At 36.2% G+C, this 22,777-nt stretch overlaps 3 protein-coding genes across 3 annotated transcripts; 1 reads left to right on the forward strand and 2 right to left on the reverse strand.

The window, feature by feature from the left end:
• Window positions 1-2,018: 2,018 nt before the first annotated feature.
• Window positions 2,019-4,309, reverse strand: LOC134650644 (putative nuclease HARBI1). The gene is made up of 5 exons (XM_063505577.1): window positions 4,086-4,309; window positions 3,843-3,973; window positions 3,055-3,253; window positions 2,723-2,867; window positions 2,019-2,281 (listed from the first exon to the last, which is right to left on the reverse strand). Exons 1-5 carry the CDS (start codon window positions 4,272-4,274, stop codon window positions 2,031-2,033), a joined length of 915 nt encoding a protein of 304 aa, XP_063361647.1. The 5' UTR covers window positions 4,275-4,309; the 3' UTR covers window positions 2,019-2,030.
• Window positions 4,310-11,564: 7,255 nt separating this feature from the next.
• On the forward strand, window positions 11,565-12,961 carry LOC134650645 (polyglutamylase complex subunit TTLL1-like). The gene has a single exon (XM_063505578.1). The coding sequence runs from the start codon at window positions 11,612-11,614 to the stop codon at window positions 12,869-12,871; it is 1,260 nt and encodes a 419-aa protein (XP_063361648.1). The 5' UTR covers window positions 11,565-11,611; the 3' UTR covers window positions 12,872-12,961.
• A 446-nt stretch (window positions 12,962-13,407) lies between these two features.
• On the reverse strand, window positions 13,408-14,772 carry LOC134650892 (polyglutamylase complex subunit TTLL1-like). The gene has a single exon (XM_063505829.1). It carries the CDS (start codon window positions 14,723-14,725, stop codon window positions 13,424-13,426), a length of 1,302 nt encoding a protein of 433 aa, XP_063361899.1. The 5' UTR covers window positions 14,726-14,772; the 3' UTR covers window positions 13,408-13,423.
• Between the last annotated feature and the right edge of the window lie 8,005 nt (window positions 14,773-22,777).

The following is a 22,777-nucleotide window of genomic DNA, read 5'->3' on the forward strand; positions in this document are numbered from 1 at the left end:
TAATTGCCGATCACCAACAACCGAACTATACTATTACACTTATAACTACACTAACACGTTTAATACATCCACCATAACACACACTTCACAACATATTAAGCACAATAAACCAATAATAACTATTAACACATAAAATTATACTGATTACAAACGTAAATAAGCCGGTAAACTGACTTCTTCCATCTCAAAAATAAAGATGGCTACCCATTTAGGGTGGAGACACAACAGCGCGCGGTGCAGATGTTCAACAGAAATAGGAACTTTAAAATTGTAATACCTAATTATTTATTTATTTAATCGTATAATTATTTAGTTTATTCAATGTAAATAGCAAAGAAATATTAGTAAATACAAATTATAAGTAAGTAGTAAAAAAAATCCCAAAACGCGTATGCAACGCGTCTAGTACACCACATGCCTTACGATATGCAGAAATGCTTTAAGCAACCACAGTTGCCGGGTTTGTACTTACAATTTACCGTCACATGTTTTGATCGCTAATCCTGTGTAATACACAGTGATTTAATACATTCTATGGTTTATTAATGTAACTTAATAATCGAACTATTTAATGTCTATTGGTTGCTCAAGATATATTTAGTAATCTTAGAAATGTAGGGCATTCAAATAAGAAACACGTCAAGAATCTACAGAACTATTGTTTTGAAGTGATATTATTTGGTCATCAATATTAAGTAGGTCTAAAATATAGTTTTAAACTAATAGACCAATAAACGCGGAGTAGTTTAATATACATTACTAATAGAAATATCTAAATTTGAATACTTGAGGCATTTTAAAACACGCAGCAACTTTTTACACATCGCACTTCCTGAACAACTTGCAAAGTAAAATAGATAAGAAATACTGTGGTTGTGTCTATATGGTTGAAACATTTTTTAAATATTGTCACGTTGGTAGTCTGTATTTTAAAAATTGTTTATACCGTATCTGTGCAGCCCTTCACAGATAATAAATAAAAAACCGCATACACTCCTTTTGCAACTCGAGTTGCGACGATCATTTTAGAGGTGCGCAATCTTGAAACTCTAGTTGCTGGAATCATGTGAGTGGTTAGGGCATTTTCTGACAGATCATAGTGTTCTAATTTCAAAATGAGCGTTCCATGATCCACACAATCAAATGCTTTAGAAAGATCACAAAATATGCCAATTGCATCACAAGAATTTTCCCAAATATTATAAATATGTTTAATGAGTACCGAAGCAGCATCGGTCGTGGAACGGCCCTAGGCCCCGTGGAACGGAACTAGGCGAAATAATCGTTTATTAATTGGGCACGTTTTTCCTGTGCCACCCTTAACAGAAGTCCGTTTTGCGGATAATGCATCCCACCTTGAGCAGCGTCTTCTTCAAATACTGCCTCTGGTTCTATTACTGGCAGAATTCTGGAACAAGGAAATACCTATATCAAAGAGAATTTAGTAAAGAGGCGTATTGTCAAAGTAAATTTTGTAGTCACAGTAAATTTACTGCCATCTTTAGACACATGATTAAAACTTGTAGAACGCCATTTGACTTTGAACCTTGTTCTTTCACTGATATGTGTTAAATTTGTGAAATTTCAAACACCTTTAAATGTTTTTTGCGGATGTATGCTGGTTTCCTCACGATGTTTTCCTTCATAGCTAACTGTAAAAATAAAATAGTTACAGGCCATCAAACAATAAATGTTTCAATTTACCCCCGTCTACCCTAGTCTAATTGTTGAGTAATTTTAATGTTTTTATAAAGTGTTATCCTCCTAAATCTTAAATGGGTCATTCTCAAAAAAATATGTCAGTGGTTTAATTACGCGACAACCGGACGGATAGAAAGATTCGAGTGATCATACAAGGGTTACTATATAGGTATTAGGTTCTTTAGTTTTGAGCAGCGGAGCCAAACCTTATTATTTGCGGTAGGCAAACCTTATCTTTTCGTGAACCTACTACCTAGGTACAAGTACTGTATTTTAAAACATTTTTGTAACATACCTACTTGATTCTCTATGTAAATGCTAGAGCTCACTTACTTGTAATGCTCCATTATGTTATATAGTGTACAGCAAGCATAAATAATAGCCGAAGCCTTAGCCGGGCTATAATGGAGCACACGGTCGTGCCCCAGACAGCGGAATATATTTTTTAAGTATCCATTTGTTCTTTCTATTGTGTTTCGCACGCGGCAGTGCCAGGCCGTGAACCTTTGTTCCGGACTATTCGGGGCAGCGTTCATCACGGGCGTCATGAGCCATGGCTCAAGAGCGTACCCCGAATCACCTGAAATGTTTATATTTATATTTTATTTTGGTGTTCTACGTTTTCGGACATACCTATATATATTTTAGCACGCTAAGTTTACACCGACTAGTCAGTCTTGGCCGTGGCAATCGATGTAACCCTGCCGAAATATTACATGGTCACTTTACGAATTTAATTAATTAATTCATTCATTTACAATTTTTATTTATTTACAATTTATGTTTAGTATAAACTAAAACATTATAACAATGGTTATATTTTATGTAATATCTTAATTATCTTCAAAATAACAAAATACTCGACCACCTATTTATATCCTAATTTAGTTGAATGAATATTAGGTGTTTTTTTATTAAATAACAGTAAGAACAGAAAGATAAAGGCTTTTATAAAAGATTAAACTTATGAAAAAATACTTATTTCCATGATAATACGAGTATATTATAACTTGCTGCTTACCCAGAAGAAAGTATTCTCCAATATGCTCGTTATGCAATCTTCGTAACTCGTCTTTTATTGAAGAATTATTGAAAATGAACGAGTCATGTACCCGGCCCGGAAACCTCGCATTCACCGACAGTATTTTGCAGTTAACGTCCGCAATCTAAAAACGTGTACTTAATTAAATAAGATGTTTACCAGTTATTTGTAACAAAACGTACCAGTCTGTGGTGAAGCAACGCTAATAGGGATTACTTTACTTTGGCGATCTTATGGTTTACAAGCAAACGAAATGCATTAGATTTATTCAAAATTATCAAATTATGAGTTTGAAGTTATTATTTACATACCAACTGAACGTTGAGTGCATGATTTCCTTTTCTGTTTAAATACTGTACACCGTGTGGTAACGGAGGTGGAAATATTTTTACTTGGGTGCAGTCTACTGTACCCAAGATGTTAGCAACCCCATATGCCTCCTGAAAACCTCTGGCGATGGATTGCCGGGACTGCTCGTCTCCTGGAAAGAGTATCCATTTGTCCTTGAGTCTGTAAACAATCCACCACTTTAATGATTTGGTACCTTAGCTACATGTAGCTAATATTGAATAATACTTACATAAATATGGAAGTAATAACAAAAGTTAGGTATGATTATTATGCAATTAAATATTTTGAAACAATTCAAATTCCCTATAAAAGTACAAAATTAAAAAAAAAAATTATAACACATTCAAGCCTAATAAATTTCTATTTCATACCTATACGGCTACCATCAGTTTGGCACTGACATAAACGCCGTCGAGAACGTAATTTACTTTCTATACATCTCGTTTGCACTAATATGCGAGTACGAGCGAGATGTATAGAAAGTAAATTACGTTCTCGATAGCGTAAATGTCAGTTTTGACACTGTCAGAGACTCATGGTACGGGCTCTAGTCCCCAAAATTCTGCGTAAGAAAAAAGATTTAATATGATGTTACTGACTGAGTCATTTTTGCGTTCCAATGTATCTGATTGTAGTGATTACGCCGTATAAAAGGAACATCATTATAGAAAAAATATCTCACTGCACTCTTATATTTTTACCTTGTTACCCCCTGTTTCAGTGGTGTTAAGTACCAAAATAGACATACCTTCTATTGACTGCAGTAACAAATTGGTCCAGGTACTTGCTGACAGTGGACTGAGCAATAGACAAGCCATGGTCTTGACCAGTTCCCCTTTGGTAACTACCGTCAGCCAATAGGTGCAGTGATGTTAGAACCTAAAACAAAGAGTTGTAAGTTGGTATGTCATTATTAAATAAGTATTATGATCAAGGTGGTGCTAAAAGTGACAATAATGATTTGAGGAATAGTGCAACATTATATCTTTACTTTAAGATGTGCCGGCAATCCATCGTCATGGTTAGGTTTGAGGTCGGCGTCGAGTTCGGCACACAAATAGAGTGCCAACTCTTTGCGCACTCTATATATGTGCCGAAACTCTTCGTTGGGCATATCAAAGGGGTTGCATATGTCCCTTATGGCCCGTCGCTGGATTTTCCTTTGTTGCTTTTCTTCCATGACAGCCGCGGCCAAGAAGAAGTGATATCTTGCCATTCCTACAAATAATGTAATGATATTGTTATATGGAAACAAATGGAGTTCAAATTGTACCTATATATTATATTGAAAAAAAAAACAGATACTTACTGATATTTAAGTAATTCCAAAAATAAATATTTTTCACCACTTTTAAAACACGAGAGCACCTTATCGTGACCCAGTGAGCACTACGATAAATTAATCAAAGGCTAGCCGTCAAAAATCGACTATATGTCTAATTATCCAACAAACGTAGCCATTTACCGTCTATCGCTGTCAAAGTGGACAAAACGGTATGAATGTTATAAAAATGTATAAATCTAGACAAGTGTCTTTTATATCATTTAACTTATCCACTTATCAACTAAGTTTAAGTTGGAAAAGTAGACAAATGACATATTATCCAACGACCATGTTATGCAGTTAATCATTTAACGACTATCGCTGTCAAAAGTGGAAAAGACGACAAATCAATAAAAACTGGATAAAATGTCAGTTTTATCACCATTTATACAGCTATATCATTTATACAGTCGACCATCATAGCCCTACTGTACGGATATGATGGTCGTTCTTGTCTACGTGACAGCGTGATAAAACGGTGTCCGTCACTTTCTTTCCCACGGTGTTAAACAGTGACAGTTATTTTATCACGTGGATAAAGATGGATAAAGCTATCCATAATAGGCTGGCTGGTTTCTGTAATGTTGATAAATAATCTACATTGAAAAATAAAACGACAATCAACTGACAAAGGACGGTATTACTCGTAGGTACTAACGTTCAGAGTTATTAGGGTTCCGTAGCCAAATGGCAAAAAACGGAACCCTTATGAATTCGTCATGTCTGTCTGTCTGTCCGTCTGTCCGTCCGTATGTCACAGCCACTTTTTTCCGAAACTATAAGAACTATACTGTTGAAACTTGGTAAGCAGATGTATTCTGTGAACCGCATTAAGATTTTCACACAAAAATAGAAAAAAAGAACAATAAATTTTGGGGGTTCCCCATACTTAGAACTGAAACTCAAAAAATTTTTTTTCATCAAACCCATACGTCTGGGGTATCTATCGGTCTTAAAAAATGATATTAAGGTTTCTAATATCATTTTTTTCTAAACTGAATAGTTTGCGCGAGAGACACTTCCAAAGTGGTAAAATGTGTCCCCCCCCCCCCTTGTAACGATGCACGTTACTATAGGCATCTAAATCAAAAGTATTTTTTAAAATAATGTGAAATTAAGAAATTAACATAACATTTCTGTGCGCGACTGTACTTTCCGCCGAACGGCGATGTCAGCAGTTTTACCCTTCTTATACCACCGGCCATCACTCCGCGCCCCACTCTGCGCTCGATCGTCTTTAGGGATAGACGCTGCCGGTCGCGTTCACGGCCGTGTGCCGTGTCCTCTCACGCGCCGGCGCAAGTCGGCCTAGCCAAGTGTAGCTAAATCTTTAAAATTTGCTATAAGCAAATGATTTTAAGTACTAGTTAGTTCTACCCGTCCTGCACCCCGTTTGGGTAAGTGTTGAACGTTACTTAGTTTTAAGAATCTAGTGTGCTAAATTCTATTGTGCTAAAACGCTTATTTTCACCTTATTTTTACCTAATGTTAATTGTGCCTTGCCGGTGTCATGTATTTTAAAATAATTCCTTTCTAGTAAGAGCTGTTAGCCGCCGCGTCGCGGCGTAACGGTAAAAGTACCGTTATAACATGGCGTCTCATACATTTTGCCCAGCGTGTTATTTAACTTCAGATTATTAATAGCCTTAGCTCACAAGCTTAGCTTATAGCATTTTTATCATTTTAGTTGATCCCCATTATTGTAATTTAATTTTCTAATCTTGCACTCTGCTTTTGGTACCTACTTGCCATATCACATAACCGCTGTAACTCCGTTCTGGTTATGAACACCCACCATCTACTTTTTGCTACTCCCTTGCTTACTTAGCGTCATCGTTGGGGTTCATACCGAGCGGCCAATTAATACGTGGACATAAAGCTGGACGATGTACATTCCAGGGTGCAATTAGACGGCTTAAAACTACGGCGGCAGGGGGGACCTGCTGATCCGACCGCAGAGTAGGAGGCCCTCCAGAGGCTTCCCGGCTTCACGCACCAGCTGACCTCGGCGCTTCCCGAGACGTCCCGGCGTCCGAACACAGGGCTCGCACGACCACCTTGCCACGTCAGGGGAGTACCCACCTACGTCAGTGAAATCAGACAGGCTAATTTGAAATTTAACGGACCACTACCACGACCACCGCTCGGGTTTTTTTTTTTAATAAATTTATTTGTTATAAAGCGTTTGGGACTTTAATTTAAACCTCCCAACCCTAACCGCTTAACATCTAAAATAAGAGAATGATAAAACTAAAAAAAATATATGATGTACATTACCATGCAACCTTCCACCGAAAATTAGTTTGAACGAAATCTAGTAAGTAGTTTTTTTTTTAATACGTCATAAATCCCCTAAATACGGAACCCTTCATGAGCGAGTCCGACACGCACTTGGCCGCTTTTCGTTTTACGCCACCGTAACTGACCACACGAAACGTGGAAAACGGAATGTAAAACATTTTAAATACGCGACAGGCAACATGTGTCGCGTAAAAATAAAAACACAGACATAAAAGGACCGTTGTGACAGCGGATAACGACAAAAAAGTATACAACAACACTGAAAGTCCGCACACGGCAAAATATTACTTTGTAATCTTAGCTCCACATGAAACTCAAAGAATACGTCGAATGAAATTCTCGATACGTAAGTCGGGTCACGTAGCGGCTTAACTTAACACACATAAATTCAAGTCAGGGCCACGCAAAAATGATGGCTTCAAAAGCCTCTACATTTCTCAAACTAAGAATTTCCCCCTTGATTGCGTATCCTTGAAAACAAAGGGAAATAAAACTGAAAGCGTTTGGAAAACACACGGCAGGATTGGTGGAGACAGGGGCTGGTAAATATAATAAGAACGACAACTTCTAGTGTCGTATTCCACCGCGTACTTGTACAAATAGGTATAAATTCAATTTTAGTTTTGTAGTCTCTACTGTTTGTAGAAATGTTTGTAGAAATAAAATAAAGTTCCAAATTCAATAGCGCAAAAATTTGCCTAATAGGTCGAGACTATCTGCCGTATTCGAACTTCAAGATATTCACACGAGACGACACGTACTAGATCCATTCTAGATACGTTATAGTTTAGATTTCAACTTCTTTCAAACTTTCTCTTTTGCAGCGCAATTCGGGCAACCAATGTCACTTTTACGATAGATATCTATTAGATGTGAATTAAATCTCTATATTAATATTATATTTTTGGCATTATGCAGTTCTGTTGTCAGTCTCCTGCATTTACTGGCCTCTAGGAGCTTACCGGGATTCAGGCGATGTGCGAAGTCATTCGTACGCCCGAGTTCGTCCTTAAAATATTGTCGTTTTTATACTTTGCTGGCTTGAACGGGAGGAAATTGTTTTCTGATTGGGTAAACAGCTGTGAAAGGAGATCAAGGGGCCAGGTTTTTGCTGTTATCTAATATTGGACCAAAAGTGTTCGTGACATTTTGCGGGTTGTAAAATAGCGACTCCATCTAGCGGGATTTAAAATAAAAATAAAAGATTTCAAGTATGGAATGGACTCGCGCGCGAGAACGCAACTCATGCTAGCCAGCCAGAGTTGTAAGTAAAAATGTCCTGAAAAAAATAAACATACATAATAGTACTGTATATATACGAGGAAATAAGAACCGTGTGTGAAATTAAAATAAATATTTATTGTATGCAGAGCTTATACTACTTAATTTAGATGTTAAAATTAACAAAAATATATTCTCAATGAACCGTTTCATAAAATTGTTCTTTTTCCTACTTTTCAAGCTAAAACAGGACAATAATGGTTTTATTTTTATTTTATTTGAGTTTGAACATAAAGAAGTACTTTCCGTACTATTTTAGCTACAACAAGGTGAACATTACCGAGCATATTGGAGAAAAAGAGTTATTTCCATTTCTCGCATCTCATCCATTCTCGCAAAATAAAACAACATCGAACTGCAGTGCAAAAGCGGGAATACATCTTTACGAGCGGATTGTCCATTAAAATCGAATGGAAATTGGCGTAGCTAAGGTTTTTTTGTACAAATGCCATTTGCAGAAATAACAACGTGAAATGCTTTTATGGGAATCTCGCGATCGTGATTCAAAGAGTTGAATTGACAATTTAGTTTTTTTTTTAAGACAGAATGTGACTTGCTAACCATACTAGCATTTTTGTGATTAAGTATACGTTCTATCATTTATTTATTTATTTGTGTTACAGATGTAGTGCATGACTATTTTTCTTCGTATTTTTACGGAAAAGTCTCGGTACCTACAAAAAGTACTGAAGTTGATTGAATTAGCATGATAATTACAAACGTTTCCGAGAAAATACAATTAAATGCACTATATCTGTAGTTTAAAGGAATCTCAGGGTTCGGTTCGAAACTAGTTTTTTAGTGCTACGTATTTTATAAATAATTAGTCAAAACTAGTTTTCACCAAAAAACTTTACGAAAACTATTTTGACTGAAACACCTCAGTTAAAAATAGTTTTCACCGAGGCGTTTCGAAAAACTGATTTTAACTAGTGAAAATGTGTTTTCACTAAGGCGACAAGGAACATTACATTTAAACATAATAATTTTACGACTGCATAAAGTGAATTGAGACAGCAAATCGGTTCGGATAGATAATACAATACCAAAAGCGAGCTTCTAGATAAACAATTGCCGTACGCGAGATTGGAGGGTTAGGTATATGAGAAGACAAATAGCAAACTTGTGAAATATGGTACGAATGATAAATGGAGTGCTCCAGCATTATTAGACGCGGCATGTAAACATGCAGATGCAAAACATATGTTTGTGGGCTGACATGTTTCCATTTATGTCACTATCAAGGCTTTATTTATGGATATAAATATAATTATACAGATATAGTGCATAATTTTTTTCCTTCGTATTTTTACGGAAACGTATAACCGTGTCTCGCTATTTCAGTCAGTATCGAAAAAAGTGCTGAGGTTGACTGAAGTAGCATGACAAATATGAACATTTCCGAGAAAATACGGAGGAAAATAAATATGCACTACATCTGTACCTGTAGGTTAGTCAGGGTTGACAAGATTTTATATGGCGTTCGCCATATTGCGGATTTTGAGTGAAAGAAAATAAAAGAAGACGAAGTTTATTAAGGTAAGTAAATTATAGTTTTTCAAAGGACTGTCTCATTTCAAACATAGAGAGAATCATACTATATTTTTCTTACACTGATCTTTGACAAATTGGTTTGACCAATCTTTAATCACGAATATTGTTCCACGGAAAAGCGCTCATATTTTTCGCTCCAAAAATAAAACAATTCGAGTTCCATATTTCAATAGTAGTTACCCGTATTCACAATAGGAAATAGGACTGCTGGCAATTCGCGCTGTTGAATTCAAAGTTGGTTTGAATTTATAGGAGGAAGTTATCAGACTGGGTGCCGCTTAGTTATGACCTATGTCGAGTGTTCAGTACAAGGGAGGTAAAAACTCCTACGGCAGAAAGCCGTCTGAAAATGCCATTTGGGCTATGCGAGCTCCAAATAGTTATTATATTGCTACGAGTCCTTTGAATGCTCTGCGACAGCGAGGCGTGAGTCGGAAATGTTCAGGCACGCGAACGTATAAAAATTAACGCGTTTAATGTCGCGTAAACGTATTTCGTTTTCGTATTTCGGGATTTCGCGGAATGCAGGAAGAGCGGTAAGTATTCGTTTGTTTTTCGTAACTTATGACGTGTCAAATGCTTGTGGTCATCATCATCATCAATATTGGCGTAAGAAGCCAACATTTTTTTGCATTTGCAAAGTAAACATTTCTCCCATTTTTAAAGCTTTTATACATTTCTGGTTAGCGGAAAGGGTTATTAAAGTATTATTTTAAAGTGTCACAAGAAATTATTAGATGCCGCGACAAACCTTGACAGAATGAAGGTCTTAAATACAAGATGGATGGCGTCCTTATAAGATCTCAGGGGCTCATCGAAGAGAACATAATTTATGGTTGTCCCGAGTTAAGTGAAGTTCGATCAAAAGTTCTTTGGGTTTGAAGCTGACACTTGTTTAACGACCTTGGTAACTTTAGTATCATCGTTTAAATTGCGAATTCATTGGGCACGCTGTCATTTTGACTAAACTTCATGAGAAACTTTTAGACAATTGTGATTGTACTTAATGTTAGTTTGAAGATGAAATACTAAGTTCAAGTGTTGACAAACTTACTTAGGTAGGTTAACTTACATAGTAAAGTAAAAATAAATAATTAGATAGTAAGTTTATTTTATTAAGTTTAAATTTAAGTATTTTTATAGTTGTTTACTTATATATATGTTTTGCATGCGGTGTTTACCTGTAAGTGATTGTGACACCACTCCTTATAGGTATGTATTAGCTAGTACGTTTTTAATGTATCGATGTCAACAATTGTTGGTGAACCTTAAATAAATAAAATAAAATAAAAATGGCATGAAGAGGTTGTGCCCGTTGTCATCTTATCTTCTGATCTAAACCGAAAACATAAATTCAACATTAACACTACATCAAATAACGTTATGTAGATAAGTACATCCTTGTCGAAGGCCTTTGTCTAGCAGTGATTTTCAGTTGATAATGTTACAACATGAAGATGAAAAATATTAGCTTAAAAACGATGTAGGTACTCAAGACTGCAGTTCCGCGACTACCTACAGGAGGCAGCTACATGCTGATATAAGTGAGAAAGTACAGATAATTATAATGTTATTAGATCTGACTCTGTTCGATACGATAGCTGAATGATTTTTAATGTATACCGTACAAAACGTTGTTCGCGGTACACTTATTTTAACTACGAGCAGGACCGACCGTGAGAATTTGAAGGTAAAGCCTGACTAGTAATATATGATCGTTGTCAAGAGGGCGCTGTTATTCTCATGTATAAGATGACAGTTCAAGATAGTATGAAAAGATCAGTCCCAGTGAAATTCCGCAACATGGCGCGTGATCATATTCCTGGTCAGGCAACGCACTGAAACGTTTTGGTTCTCTGTGATACTTTCTGTTCTGTGATATATTCTTAGCCTACTTGAATTTCCGAACGATTAACGGCAATATTAAAAATAAAATCATTTTATTGTCACTCAATGTCATTTGTCACATGTCCATATTGTACAAAAAAACGTACGTATTTGTAGTACGTATTGTAAGTTATTGAAAGATTGGAAGGTTGCCAAAATATTAATTCGTGATGATTCCATTTTCAAACGGATTTAGCATGTACGGCCAACTAAAATCAATCACCAACAAACCACCGAAGCAGCTTACATTCTGCACGGATTTCGACAAAACTATAGTTATTAACACGTTTATCGAACGGGGGTGGAAGCAAGTCGAGCCCACAGAAGCTTGGAATGTGTACTGGGCGAACACAAGCAACTGCCGTTCCATATTCAGCGCAGATAATGGCATCATACTCAACGACTACCAACTCATCAACCATTTCCCAAAACACTACGAATTAGTTCGTAAAGACTTACTAGTCCGAAACATAAAGAAATACCGCAAAGAATTAGAAAAAGAAGGAAACCCTCTAGCGGAAAAAAGTGAATATACTCAAGGTGATCACAAAGGCACTCGCTATGTGCATTTAGATTTTATTCCAGCAACCTATGTCTTGCCTTCAGATTATAATCTGTTCGTGGAGGAATACCGACGCTATCCAAACACTACATGGATCCTCAAACCAACAAGCAAATCGCAAGGAGAAGGCATTTTCCTCATAAACAATTTGTCAAGACTAAAGAAATGGTCTCGAGAATCAAGGATATACTTACAGCATCGATTCACCAACAAGGACTCTTACGTTATATCGCGCTACATAGATAATCCGCTTTTGATTGGAGGGAAGAAATTCGATTTGCGGATTTACGTCCTCGTTACGTCTTTTCGGCCTTTAAAGGCTTACATGTTCCGACAAGGCTTTTGCAGGTTCTGTGCGATGAAGTACGATTCGAGTGTGGCTGAACTGGACAACATGTACGTGCATCTGACGAATGTGAGCGTTCAGAAGCATGGTGAAGACTACAACCGTTTGCATGGCGGCAAACTTGGTATTCAAAATTTAAAGTTATATTTAGAAGGTACGCGTGGTCGGGAAGTAACTGAGCGGTTGTTTTGTGAGATACAATGGCTTATAGTGCATTCGCTAAAAGCTGTGGCGCCGGTTATAGCGAACGACCGCCATTGTTTTGAATGTTATGGTTACGATATTATTATAGATGCGGATTTGAAGCCGTGGCTTATCGAAGTGAACTCGTCGCCGTCGACGACACCGACGACGAGGAACGACGGTATCCTGAAGAGGAAACTGCTGGAGAATATGCTGTCTGTGATACTTCCTCCCAACGGGATACCTGATGCTCGCTGGAAGAAGACGCCGAGCGACAAAGCTTTGGGGGACTTTGAACTGTTAATAGATGAAAGTAGGTTATGTACAGAAGAGTCATAGGTGTGCCTAAAAATATGTTTAAACAAGCATATTTGATTTGAAATATTTCTTTAATGTGAACAACGATATAAATACATACTTATTATGTATTGTTGTTTAATAAAAATAGCTTAAATTAAATGTCTTTAATATTGTCTTCGATTACCGTGATGGTTACTCATGAAATAAAACTATTAAAACGGATTATATCGCGAATTCGTGATATTGAATAACACATCCCTATACCAGATGGATGGATGGATTATGGATGGATGGATGGGATGTAGTATAAGTTCAATATACTCGATATAATCCGTTTTTATTAATAGTTTTATTTCTTAAATGTTTTTATTTTTTAAACTGTTGTGGGAAATTATCAATGGTTTTGTAAATTCACTGTTGACGGTGGCGATATAAATATTAGTTCATTTCATGGCAGGCCTTTTTAACCTATCTGCAAAAAGTAGGGAGGTTTACAGATAAAAACAGTATAATAATATAGACCAATGATAATTTTTCAAGATTTACTTATAAAATCCCAATACAAAAAAAAAAATACGATAAACATAAAAATCACACTCTAAAGCGGCGACTATTCGCTATGTAGTGACGTAGATTACATTCTTCCTTTTCCATGAACTCCTCGTCGATTAATAGATCGAAGTCACCGAGCGCCTCAGGGGACGGGGTCTTGTTCCATCTCGCGTCTGGAACTCCGTCCCGCGGCACAACCACAGACACGATATTATCAATCAGTTTATACTTCAGAATTCTATCGTTGTGTGTAGTAGACTGCAACGAAGGCGAAGCATTCACCTCTACCAGCCACGGCTTGAGCGCATCATCAATAATTATGTCATAACCGTAACATTCAAAACAGTGGCGATCGTTTGCCATCACGGGGGCGACTGCTTTCAATGAATGCACGATAAGCCATTGCATTTCCGCGAACAATTTATCCGTCACCGTTCGACCGCGAGTGCCTTCCAAATATAAACGGAAATTTTGAATGCTCATCTTTCCACCGTGCAGACTATTGTAATCTCCGCCATGCTTCTGTACGCTAACATTAGTTAAATGAACGTACATATTATCCAACTCCGTAACACTCGTGTCATACTTAACTGTACAGAAGCGGCAGAACCCGTGCTGAAATAAATAAGCTTTAAGAGGACGAAATGACGTCACTAACACATATAACCTCAGATCGAACTTTTTACCGCCAATCAAAAGCGGATTGTCGATGTAACGTGATATTACATAACTTTCCTTGCTGCTGAATTGGGGGTGGAAGGGAGTTTTCGCTTCTCGCGACCACTTCTTTAGTTTGGAAAGTTTGTTTATTAAGAAAATTCCGGCGCCTTGAGACTTGCCGCACGGCTTCATTATCCAAGTGCTTTGGGGAGATTTCCGGTATTCTTCGACGAACATATTGTAGTCAGCGGGCAGGACATACGTCACAGGTATAAAATCTAGATGAATATATCGAACGCCGACATGACCGTTCGGTAGTTGCACCTCGGCCTTTTCTGCTAAAGGACTGCCCTCTTTTTCTAAATCTTTTCTGTATCGCTTGATGTTTTTCACGAGTAAATCCTTCCTTGACAGTTCGTAGTGGTTTGGAAAGTGGTTTATAATTTGGTTGTCGTTCATTCTGTATCCGCTTTCAATGCTGAATATATTTCGGCAGTTGGTGGTGAAGGACCAGTAGAAGTTCCACTCGTCGTCCGGGCCTACCTGGACCCAGCCCCTGCGCTCGAAGTTGGAGATGATCACGGACTTTTCCAGGTCAGTACAATAAGTCACTCTACTTTTCTCGTTACATGTCGGACTTTTGCTAAAACTTGGTAGGCTTTTTTTCGCGTCCTGATTCATAATTTAAAAGTTTTTTTTATAAATTTGAAAAGAAAATAATTAAATAAGAAAATGCGTGTTAAATACTAAAAAATGTTTGTCATTTAATTGACGTTACATTGTCAACGGTGAATAATAGGGTTGTTACGGATAGTACATTTAAACCTTTTTGCGTTTAGTATTTAGAATTTGTCAAACCAATTTGTCAGTAGGTAAATAAGAACAAAAAAAACTATACTCATCCTTTTCTTTTGGGTGCTAGTACTAGTGTAAGATAAAGATAAAACGGTTCTCTCTATGTTTGAAATGAGACAGTCGTATGACAAACTATATTTGTCATATTCACTCGTATATATAGTTACATATATTATATAAAGTTTATTAGTATAAGAGTAAACCTATCCGGTGGCGAATGCACTAGTCCCAAAACGCACTATTAGTCAATACACTCTAATTTCGAAAGCCCCTCTTCTCATAAGAAACTAGGCCCAAAATACCATATTTCCAAAAAGGCTCATTCTCGATTTACACGAGAACCATTGAGAACTAGTCCCAAAATACACCTTTCCCAAAATACCCCAAATTGTGTTCACCTGTGCGTGGCGTAATACTTTATTCTCATAATGCGTAGGTCTCAAAACACTCTAGTTCCAAAATACCCTATTTTTTTGGAATGTCTCTTTGTGACTGCTTTCAGCCGTAATCATTACCCGTTTGATGCCTAAAATTTTTTTTTCAAAAATAGGATTTATTTAATTATTATTTTGAGCTATACAGGGTGTAATCGTTAAGTGTTGCTCGGCGATAGTTCCGTAAATATAGCAGATATCAGAAAATTTCAAATTGATATCGAAAGTGCATATAGTGAAAGTGAAGGGCAATATACACACGAGTGTTTTAATGCCTGTGTTGATAAAGCAGTGTATGGAACTATCATAATTAGGTGGGCGAGAAACTACCCTCATTTATGGCATTAAATAATTAAATAATGCCATAAATGAGGGTAGTTTCTCGCCCACCTAATTATGATAGTTCCATACACTGCTTTATCAACACAGGCATTAAAACACTCGTGTGTATATTGCCCTTCACTTTCACTATATGCACTTTCGATATCAATTTGAAATTTTCTGATATCTGCTATATTTACGGAACTATCGCCGAGCAACACTTAACGATTACACCCTGTATAGCTCAAAATAATAATTAAATACGTAAATCCTATTTTTGAAAAAAATATTTTAGGCATCAAACGGGTAATGATTACGGCTGAAAGCAGTCACAAAGAGACATTCCAAAAAAATAGGGTATTTTGGAACTAGAGTGTTTTGAGACCTACGCATTATGAGAATAAAGTATTACGCCACGCACAGGTGAACACAATTTGGGGTATTTTGGGAAAGGTGTATTTTGGGACTAGTTCTCAATGGTTCTCGTGTAAATCGAGAATGAGCCTTTTTGGAAATATGGTATTTTGGGCCTAGTTTCTTATGAGAAGAGGGGCTTTCGAAATTAGAGTGTATTGACTAATAGTGCGTTTTGGGACTAGTGCATTCGCCACCGGATAGGAGTAAACAATGATGTTCAATTTCTGATCAGGCGCACCTTACAAGGGCTGAAATTACCAGAAATTAAGCACCTTAATCTCTGTAATGGTTACGGAATAGTGTCACCTCCCGAAACCCCTCAAGTTAACATAACTATGAAGCCACTCATATGGGGCTTTGGGATTGTTCATCAATTTCATCATGTCATAAGATATTGTCCAGTTAACATTATGTCAAGTAAGTATTATGTAAAAGTTCAACAAAAGAGCCCATCAAAGTGCACACTAGCGCCACTGCTAAATAATCGTGATTATTTCAATTTAACAAAATATATTTAAATAATTAATTAAAAATTAAAAAAACACGACTGCAGTTTAAAAGCGAACTGAAAAGCCAAAAATAATTTTAGTTATGTTAGTTACTCAACTTAATGAATGTAAATTAGAATATAAGTGTTCAGGCAGGGTCATAATCAGCAAATGCAAAAGCTTAGGCTCATTTAAGATCGTGACTGTACCTGCATATTTTATTTCAATTGCAGTCGGGGACCTTGATGTATTAAAATTTTCCCATTTAAAAGGTCCCCGACTGCAATCAAAATAAAATATACAGGTACAGTCACGATCCTAAATGAGCCTAAACTTTTGAATTTGCTGTTTATGACCCTGCCTGAACACTTATATTCTAATTTACATTAATTAAGTTGAGTAACTAACATAACTAAAATTATTTTTGGCTTTTCAGTTCGCTTTTAAACTGCAGTCGTGTTTTTTTAATTTTTAATTAATTATTTTTATTTTATACATTTTAGTGATCATACAGACTAACCATATTTTTTATGATTTAAGGCAATGTAGTTCCTTCAAGGAGCTTTCATCATGCTGATTTTTGATATGTTACCATGAAACGTGCTTGTAAACCTAAATAGGTCGGACCCAAAAACCAGACGTATTGAAAAGTGCTGGAGCTTACTATCTCTGCAACTACATATTTCCTATAATATCTTTAATACCGCATAATTATAATACCGATATTTAGATAATAATATATGTAGGTACATGGTAGCCATTACTCAGAATTGCATGTACCTAATGCTGATACAGATGGCGCTGATTTATTCGGATCTAAAGTAACACTCGTGGAGGTTTATTTACGTGATTACCTCCTCATCAGTTAATCAACGGATTTGAGCAAAAGTTGTGGCATCTGATAGATATTACTGCGATTTAGGTTAATAGTACAAGCATAAAATATGTGGGCTTATAGCGAGCTGTAAAAGTGTCTTCGACCCTTTGTGGACCTTGGTCTTCGGCCTTTATAATTTAGATACTTGTATAATATTGTTTCTGTGTTTGAAGAACTAGTAAGCATGGACGCGAGCTTGCGTGGAAACGATCCTCTCTTGGACGCTTCGAGCCATCGGCCTCTAATTGGAGCTTTGGCCTTCGGCCTTTGCAATTAAGAAACTTGGGGAAGTTCCAAAAAGCACGCACCTGGCTTACGCTCCGGGCCTTACGGCCCTACGCGGAGCTCGACCTTCGGAATTGAGGTGCTTGGGGAAGTTGGAAGCGCGCACCGAGCCTGGCTCCGGGCCTTCGGCCCTACTCGGAGCTCGGCCTTCGGTCTTCGCAATTAAGAAACTTGGGGAAGATAAAAAAAAGCACGCACCTGGCTTACGCTCCGGGCCCTACGCGGAGTTCGGCCTTCGGTATGATTATGCTTGGGGAAGTTGGAAGCACGCACCGAGCCTGGCTCCAGGCCTTCGGCCCTACGCGGAGCTCGGCCTTCGGCCTTCGCAATTAAGAAACTTAGGGAACTTACAAAAAGCACGCACCTGCCTTACGCTCCAGTCCTTCGGCCCTGCGAGGAGCTCGGCTTTCGGCTTTTGCAATTAGAATACTTGGGGATTTTGTATAAAGCGCGCACCGGGTTTGTCTTACGCTCCGGGCCTTCGTGTAGGGTATGCAGCTCGGCCTTTGGCCTTTGAAAAAATGTAGATTTTACAAAAAAATACGTTATTAATGACACTTTCACACTTTTTTCTGTCAAAGTCGGTACAGAGTTAGCTTAGACGGACTCTACAATCGTATTGATTAATAAATATAAGTTATTTGTACACATTTCGATTCCATTAGCGCAATTTGGAACATAGGTATTGGCGGCTTTTAAAACATGTGTTTCAAACTTTAAGTAGTATAATGTAATATGTACTATATATATGTTTTTTTATGATCGGCGGTCAAAACCTTCCTTTTAATATCCGATTCAATAATAATATTTGGTTTCATGGGATTTGCTTTTCTTAACATATTTTGAAAATTCTTACTTTCTCAAAATTAGACTTAAACCAACATGTTTCATATATATTATTACTCGCCTTTCAAAGCTCTACATTTTGATACCCTACTCGATAGGTTTGCAAGATATTTTTTTCTTAAGGTTGCGTAATTTAGCGTATTAAGTCCGCCATATTGATTTTGTAATGACGTCACATAGCCTATGTCACCCGGGATGATGTAAGGATTCTAATGATATATCATACATCTAAATCGGTTAAGGCATTCTGAAGTTATCGTGGAATAAAGAAACTCACATACATATATACATACAAACATGAACGCTGAAAACAATACACTCTTTTTTTTGGGCAGTCGTGTAAAAAGGGGGCCGCTACGGACTGTATCTTGTATTAAAGTACCTTTTGAATACATCAAACTAGTTTCTATGTTGCTGGATTCGTCAATCTATAAACTCAAAACAAAAACGGCCGTTTTAACATTGGACGCATGGATTGACGAATCCAGCAACATAGAAACTAGTAGAATGGCGTTCTCATTACTTTTAGCTCATCCACTACGCACTTCGCACTTAACCAATACTCTCTAAAAACGACTTGATTTTGATGCCCTTGAGTAACTTGAAAACATAGCACGTTTTCCAACCCAAACAAAATATTGCGCATCCTAAAAATGGCCATCAGTAAAACAGAACGCGTCGCTGAAAAAAAGGCAAATTATACAAATGAAATCTTGATTGATAGTCGTGCGGTGAAAAGGATTTTCCCGCTCAACCGAGGTAGAAATAAGACCGTGGCAAGCTTTAGTTCACTATCCAATTCCAGTCAAGGCAACTTCAATTCCCTAAAGAAATCTCTCTCAATATTTTTTGTCTAGCGTTTTGTTTGTATTATTATATCTGAAATGTCTTGGGTTTGCGGTTGCTACGATATTTTAATATTATTATTTCGTACGAAACCGTAAACTTTAAGGACGGATATCTGTAGGATTTAGTTGGGTATTGGCCGTATTGGTGTTGGAATCAAATATCAAATACTGTAGCTTAACGTGGACTTACTGAAAAGGGAAGAAATATAAAGACTATTTCATAGTGTACATAGGTAAGTACGTAAGTGTAGTGGTGTAGTGTGAGAGGTGTTTAAAATTATCTGAATGGTCACCTATATATACCTTATACCTTGTCTTCTATTTGTGATGCAAATTTAAGCCTTAAGTGTTAAATAATTTATCTCTAGAGTCAGTAGAGAAGTGACAAAGTCTGGAAGTAATTCAGAATTCAAAAAAATTATAATTAAAAAATGTGTTCTGTAAGTAGGTATTTAGGCCTCGGCTCTTGCACAAATCAATACACAACATTTAAATATATTAACCTACATTTCATCTGAAAACATCTGAAAATATGGAGTTTACTATGTTACAGAGAGTCTGTCTCGGGTTAGCTTAGACTAACTCCAGATAAGGTAAAGGGCCCCAAGTTCGTGTTAGTACGTTATTTCGTTAGTTTTGTTTCTGGCGCAAATAATAAGGAATACAAATATTTTTTATTCAAATTATACATATGAAAAAAATCTGTATTATTTAATCTCTTCAATAAAATAATAACCAATATTTTAGTGATTAAACTGAGAGTAATACGACGGTCGAAACTGTCAGACGGCCGCGAACAGCTGTGTTGTATGCGTGCACTTTTTTTAGGCGTAAGGTGCGCGCTCTCACTTGTTAAGCTTATAGGAAGAAAAAGCTAAACCCATTCGAAAAAAAGTTTTTGGGAGTGTTTCTGTGGGTTCCTTAGTAATTGATTTGATAAGAAAAAAGATTGAATATATGCATAGAAATACCTTAAAATTGCAATAAATATACGAAATAGCGGTCATTATATTTTTCATGTGTCTCCTGTTTCGTGCCACTAACGAATCAAGGATTTTCTAGATACATTTTGAGTGCTTGTTTTTAAATATAACAACGAAGATAATTAAAAAAATAAATTAGAAAACAATTAATGTATTTCATGAAGTTTCGTATGAGCGAAATTCGGTATATGTTTTTTTCACTAGAATTCTCATAAAACGAGTTTGAATGTGACCCGAGTTTAAATTTTTAAGGTACGAGTATATTCCACGTATATTCTCAATTTCTCATATTAACTACTAGCACAATTTTATTTATAATTTAATTTATTTTTATGTATGTTTATATTTAACGTATAAGATAGTTAATATTTTTTTTGTAAAAAAAAAATTGGTAAAAAAAAGTTTTTATTTTATTTTTTATTTATATAGTTTCGGCTTTAAAGCAAATATTAAAGTACCCATATGGTTTACGAAGTCTTAATTCAACCATTAAAGTCGACGAGTACAAAAAGCTTTAAGCTACTTAGCTCTCAATTAATTTTTTTTTTCAATATTATTTTTAATTTGACCTTACAATTACTCGTAAGTAGGTAATTTAAAATGATTATCAGCAAATTATCACCTATTACTCTAAGAAAACGTTATTACGAAACAGGGGACACGAATTCACGAACTTAGGAGCTGAGCTAAATTTGTATCACGAAATGGGAGCCAAATAAGAGGTTCACGAAAAAATTCATATAAAAAAAAGTTTCAACTAAAACCCTATAGTTTATACATTAAATTATTAACAAAGAACTAATATAACTTACTCAAAAGCGTTCAAGGTGTTGATATGATTAGTAATATTAAAAAAAAATGCTTGGTAATATACAAACTCTCAAGAGACTTAACCTGCCGAAACAGGGGCCCTTTACCTTAAGTGTTACTTTTTATACCTAGCAATACTCGAATTTTAGAAACTTTGTATAATTATTTACAAGACTTTTTTACTTCTTCGTGAATTTTTTCTGAACATAACATATCAGACAAAGATGTGCAAATCATCTGCAGTCACATCTGCTTTTGACATAATATAACAACGGATCCGGTTGAAATCGAAGAATTTTTCTCAGAGCCTTTTCGTCAAATCAGTCCCCCGAAGAATAGCTCAATTTTTATACAGATAAAATCAAAGGGACGCAAAAAGGCTTGACAGTTCGCATGACGAAGGGCGCGATTGGTAGGAAATCGCTATTGTCAATCTTTTCACACTGGATTGTATTCCGGAAGGTTTTCTTAAATTCTCACTATTAAAATTTACTATGGTTTTGGTTTGCATATATGAATTTTAGAAATAAAGCTCAGGTCAGGTTTTGAATAATAATAGGCTATATTGACTTTTATAACCTTAAAATAATTTAATAAGGGCGTGAAATTGTCAGCAAATTTTAAGTTATTTTTTTAAGTCTTTAAACTGACCAAAGATAGTAGGTATTATCCTATAGGTAGGTATAGTAGTTATAGGTCTTTCTATCAAAGGAAGATTCCAAGTATTTTCTCCGGCGTTTTCTCTACGGCTCATATGGGACCCACTACTGCTGTGCTATAGCAAACTATTATAGTAGACATCGTTATTTTAATAACAAAACTTCCGTGAGACACAGACATATTAAATATATTAAAAACGGGTCACTCACGTATTTTTAGTCGAAAAACGCATCATCGTCATCGTCATCGTTATATATATATATTTTTTTTGTACGAATTTCAAAAGATATTACTTAGTCATGATGACATTGATGACAAAACGCAAACTTCACCTTTGCGTTTTCCCACAATTTTTGTCGCAAAGCATTAAGTCCTTGACCCCAAAAAATTTATAAAATACTTTCCACGAGCGAAGTGGAGTGAAAATCTCAACAAATTGGGGGTCGTCTAATGGGCCGTGCTAGCGGTTGAGATCGCTCTTGATTCCGGCCCTTGTTCTGTTAATGAAAACAAGACGGAAATTCACGGCATTTTAGCCACATTTTCGCCTGGTACAGCTGTTTTGTGAAATGCATTTAAAAATGAACCTTTTGTTGTATTAAGGTTAAACTAGGTAACCTTTTTAAATATTACGAATCTACATATATGAGTATGCGTGGGTTTTATATTACTACATACTACTTATATTACGCAGGGAACTACGGCTAAAGTAACTACCTACATATGAAAGCACCAAACAATGTTTAAACGTAAAGATATCTAAGAAATTTTACCGTAGGAAAACTATGCCATATAGCAATATCTCTGTTTACAAACTGAAAATTATATTTAAAAAATCGAAAAAAAAAGCTTTTGTAATACGTTACTGATATTTTATTCAACTGTTTCGAAAGGTACGGTTTGAGGATT

Source organism: Cydia amplana, chromosome 9, assembly GCF_948474715.1.
Source record: "Cydia amplana chromosome 9, ilCydAmpl1.1, whole genome shotgun sequence".
NCBI lineage: Eukaryota > Metazoa > Arthropoda > Insecta > Lepidoptera > Tortricidae > Cydia > Cydia amplana.

Excerpts from the sequence above, each read along its gene's own strand:
- LOC134650645 (XM_063505578.1), top strand. The coding sequence starts at position 11,612 with ATGATTCCATTTTCAAACGGATTTAGCATGTACGGCCAACTAAAATCA.
- LOC134650892 (XM_063505829.1), bottom strand. The coding sequence starts at position 14,725 with ATGAATCAGGACGCGAAAAAAAGCCTACCAAGTTTTAGCAAAAGTCCG.
- LOC134650644 (XM_063505577.1), bottom strand. The coding sequence starts at position 4,274 with ATGGAAGAAAAGCAACAAAGGAAAATCCAGCGACGGGCCATAAGGGAC. Across the intron at positions 3,254-3,842 it reads GTTACTGCAGTCAATAGAAG|ACTCAAGGACAAATGGATAC; the intron begins GTATGTCTATTT and ends GATTGTTTACAG. Across the intron at positions 2,868-3,054 it reads ATGCACTCAACGTTCAGTTG|ATTGCGGACGTTAACTGCAA; the intron begins GTATGTAAATAA and ends ACACGTTTTTAG.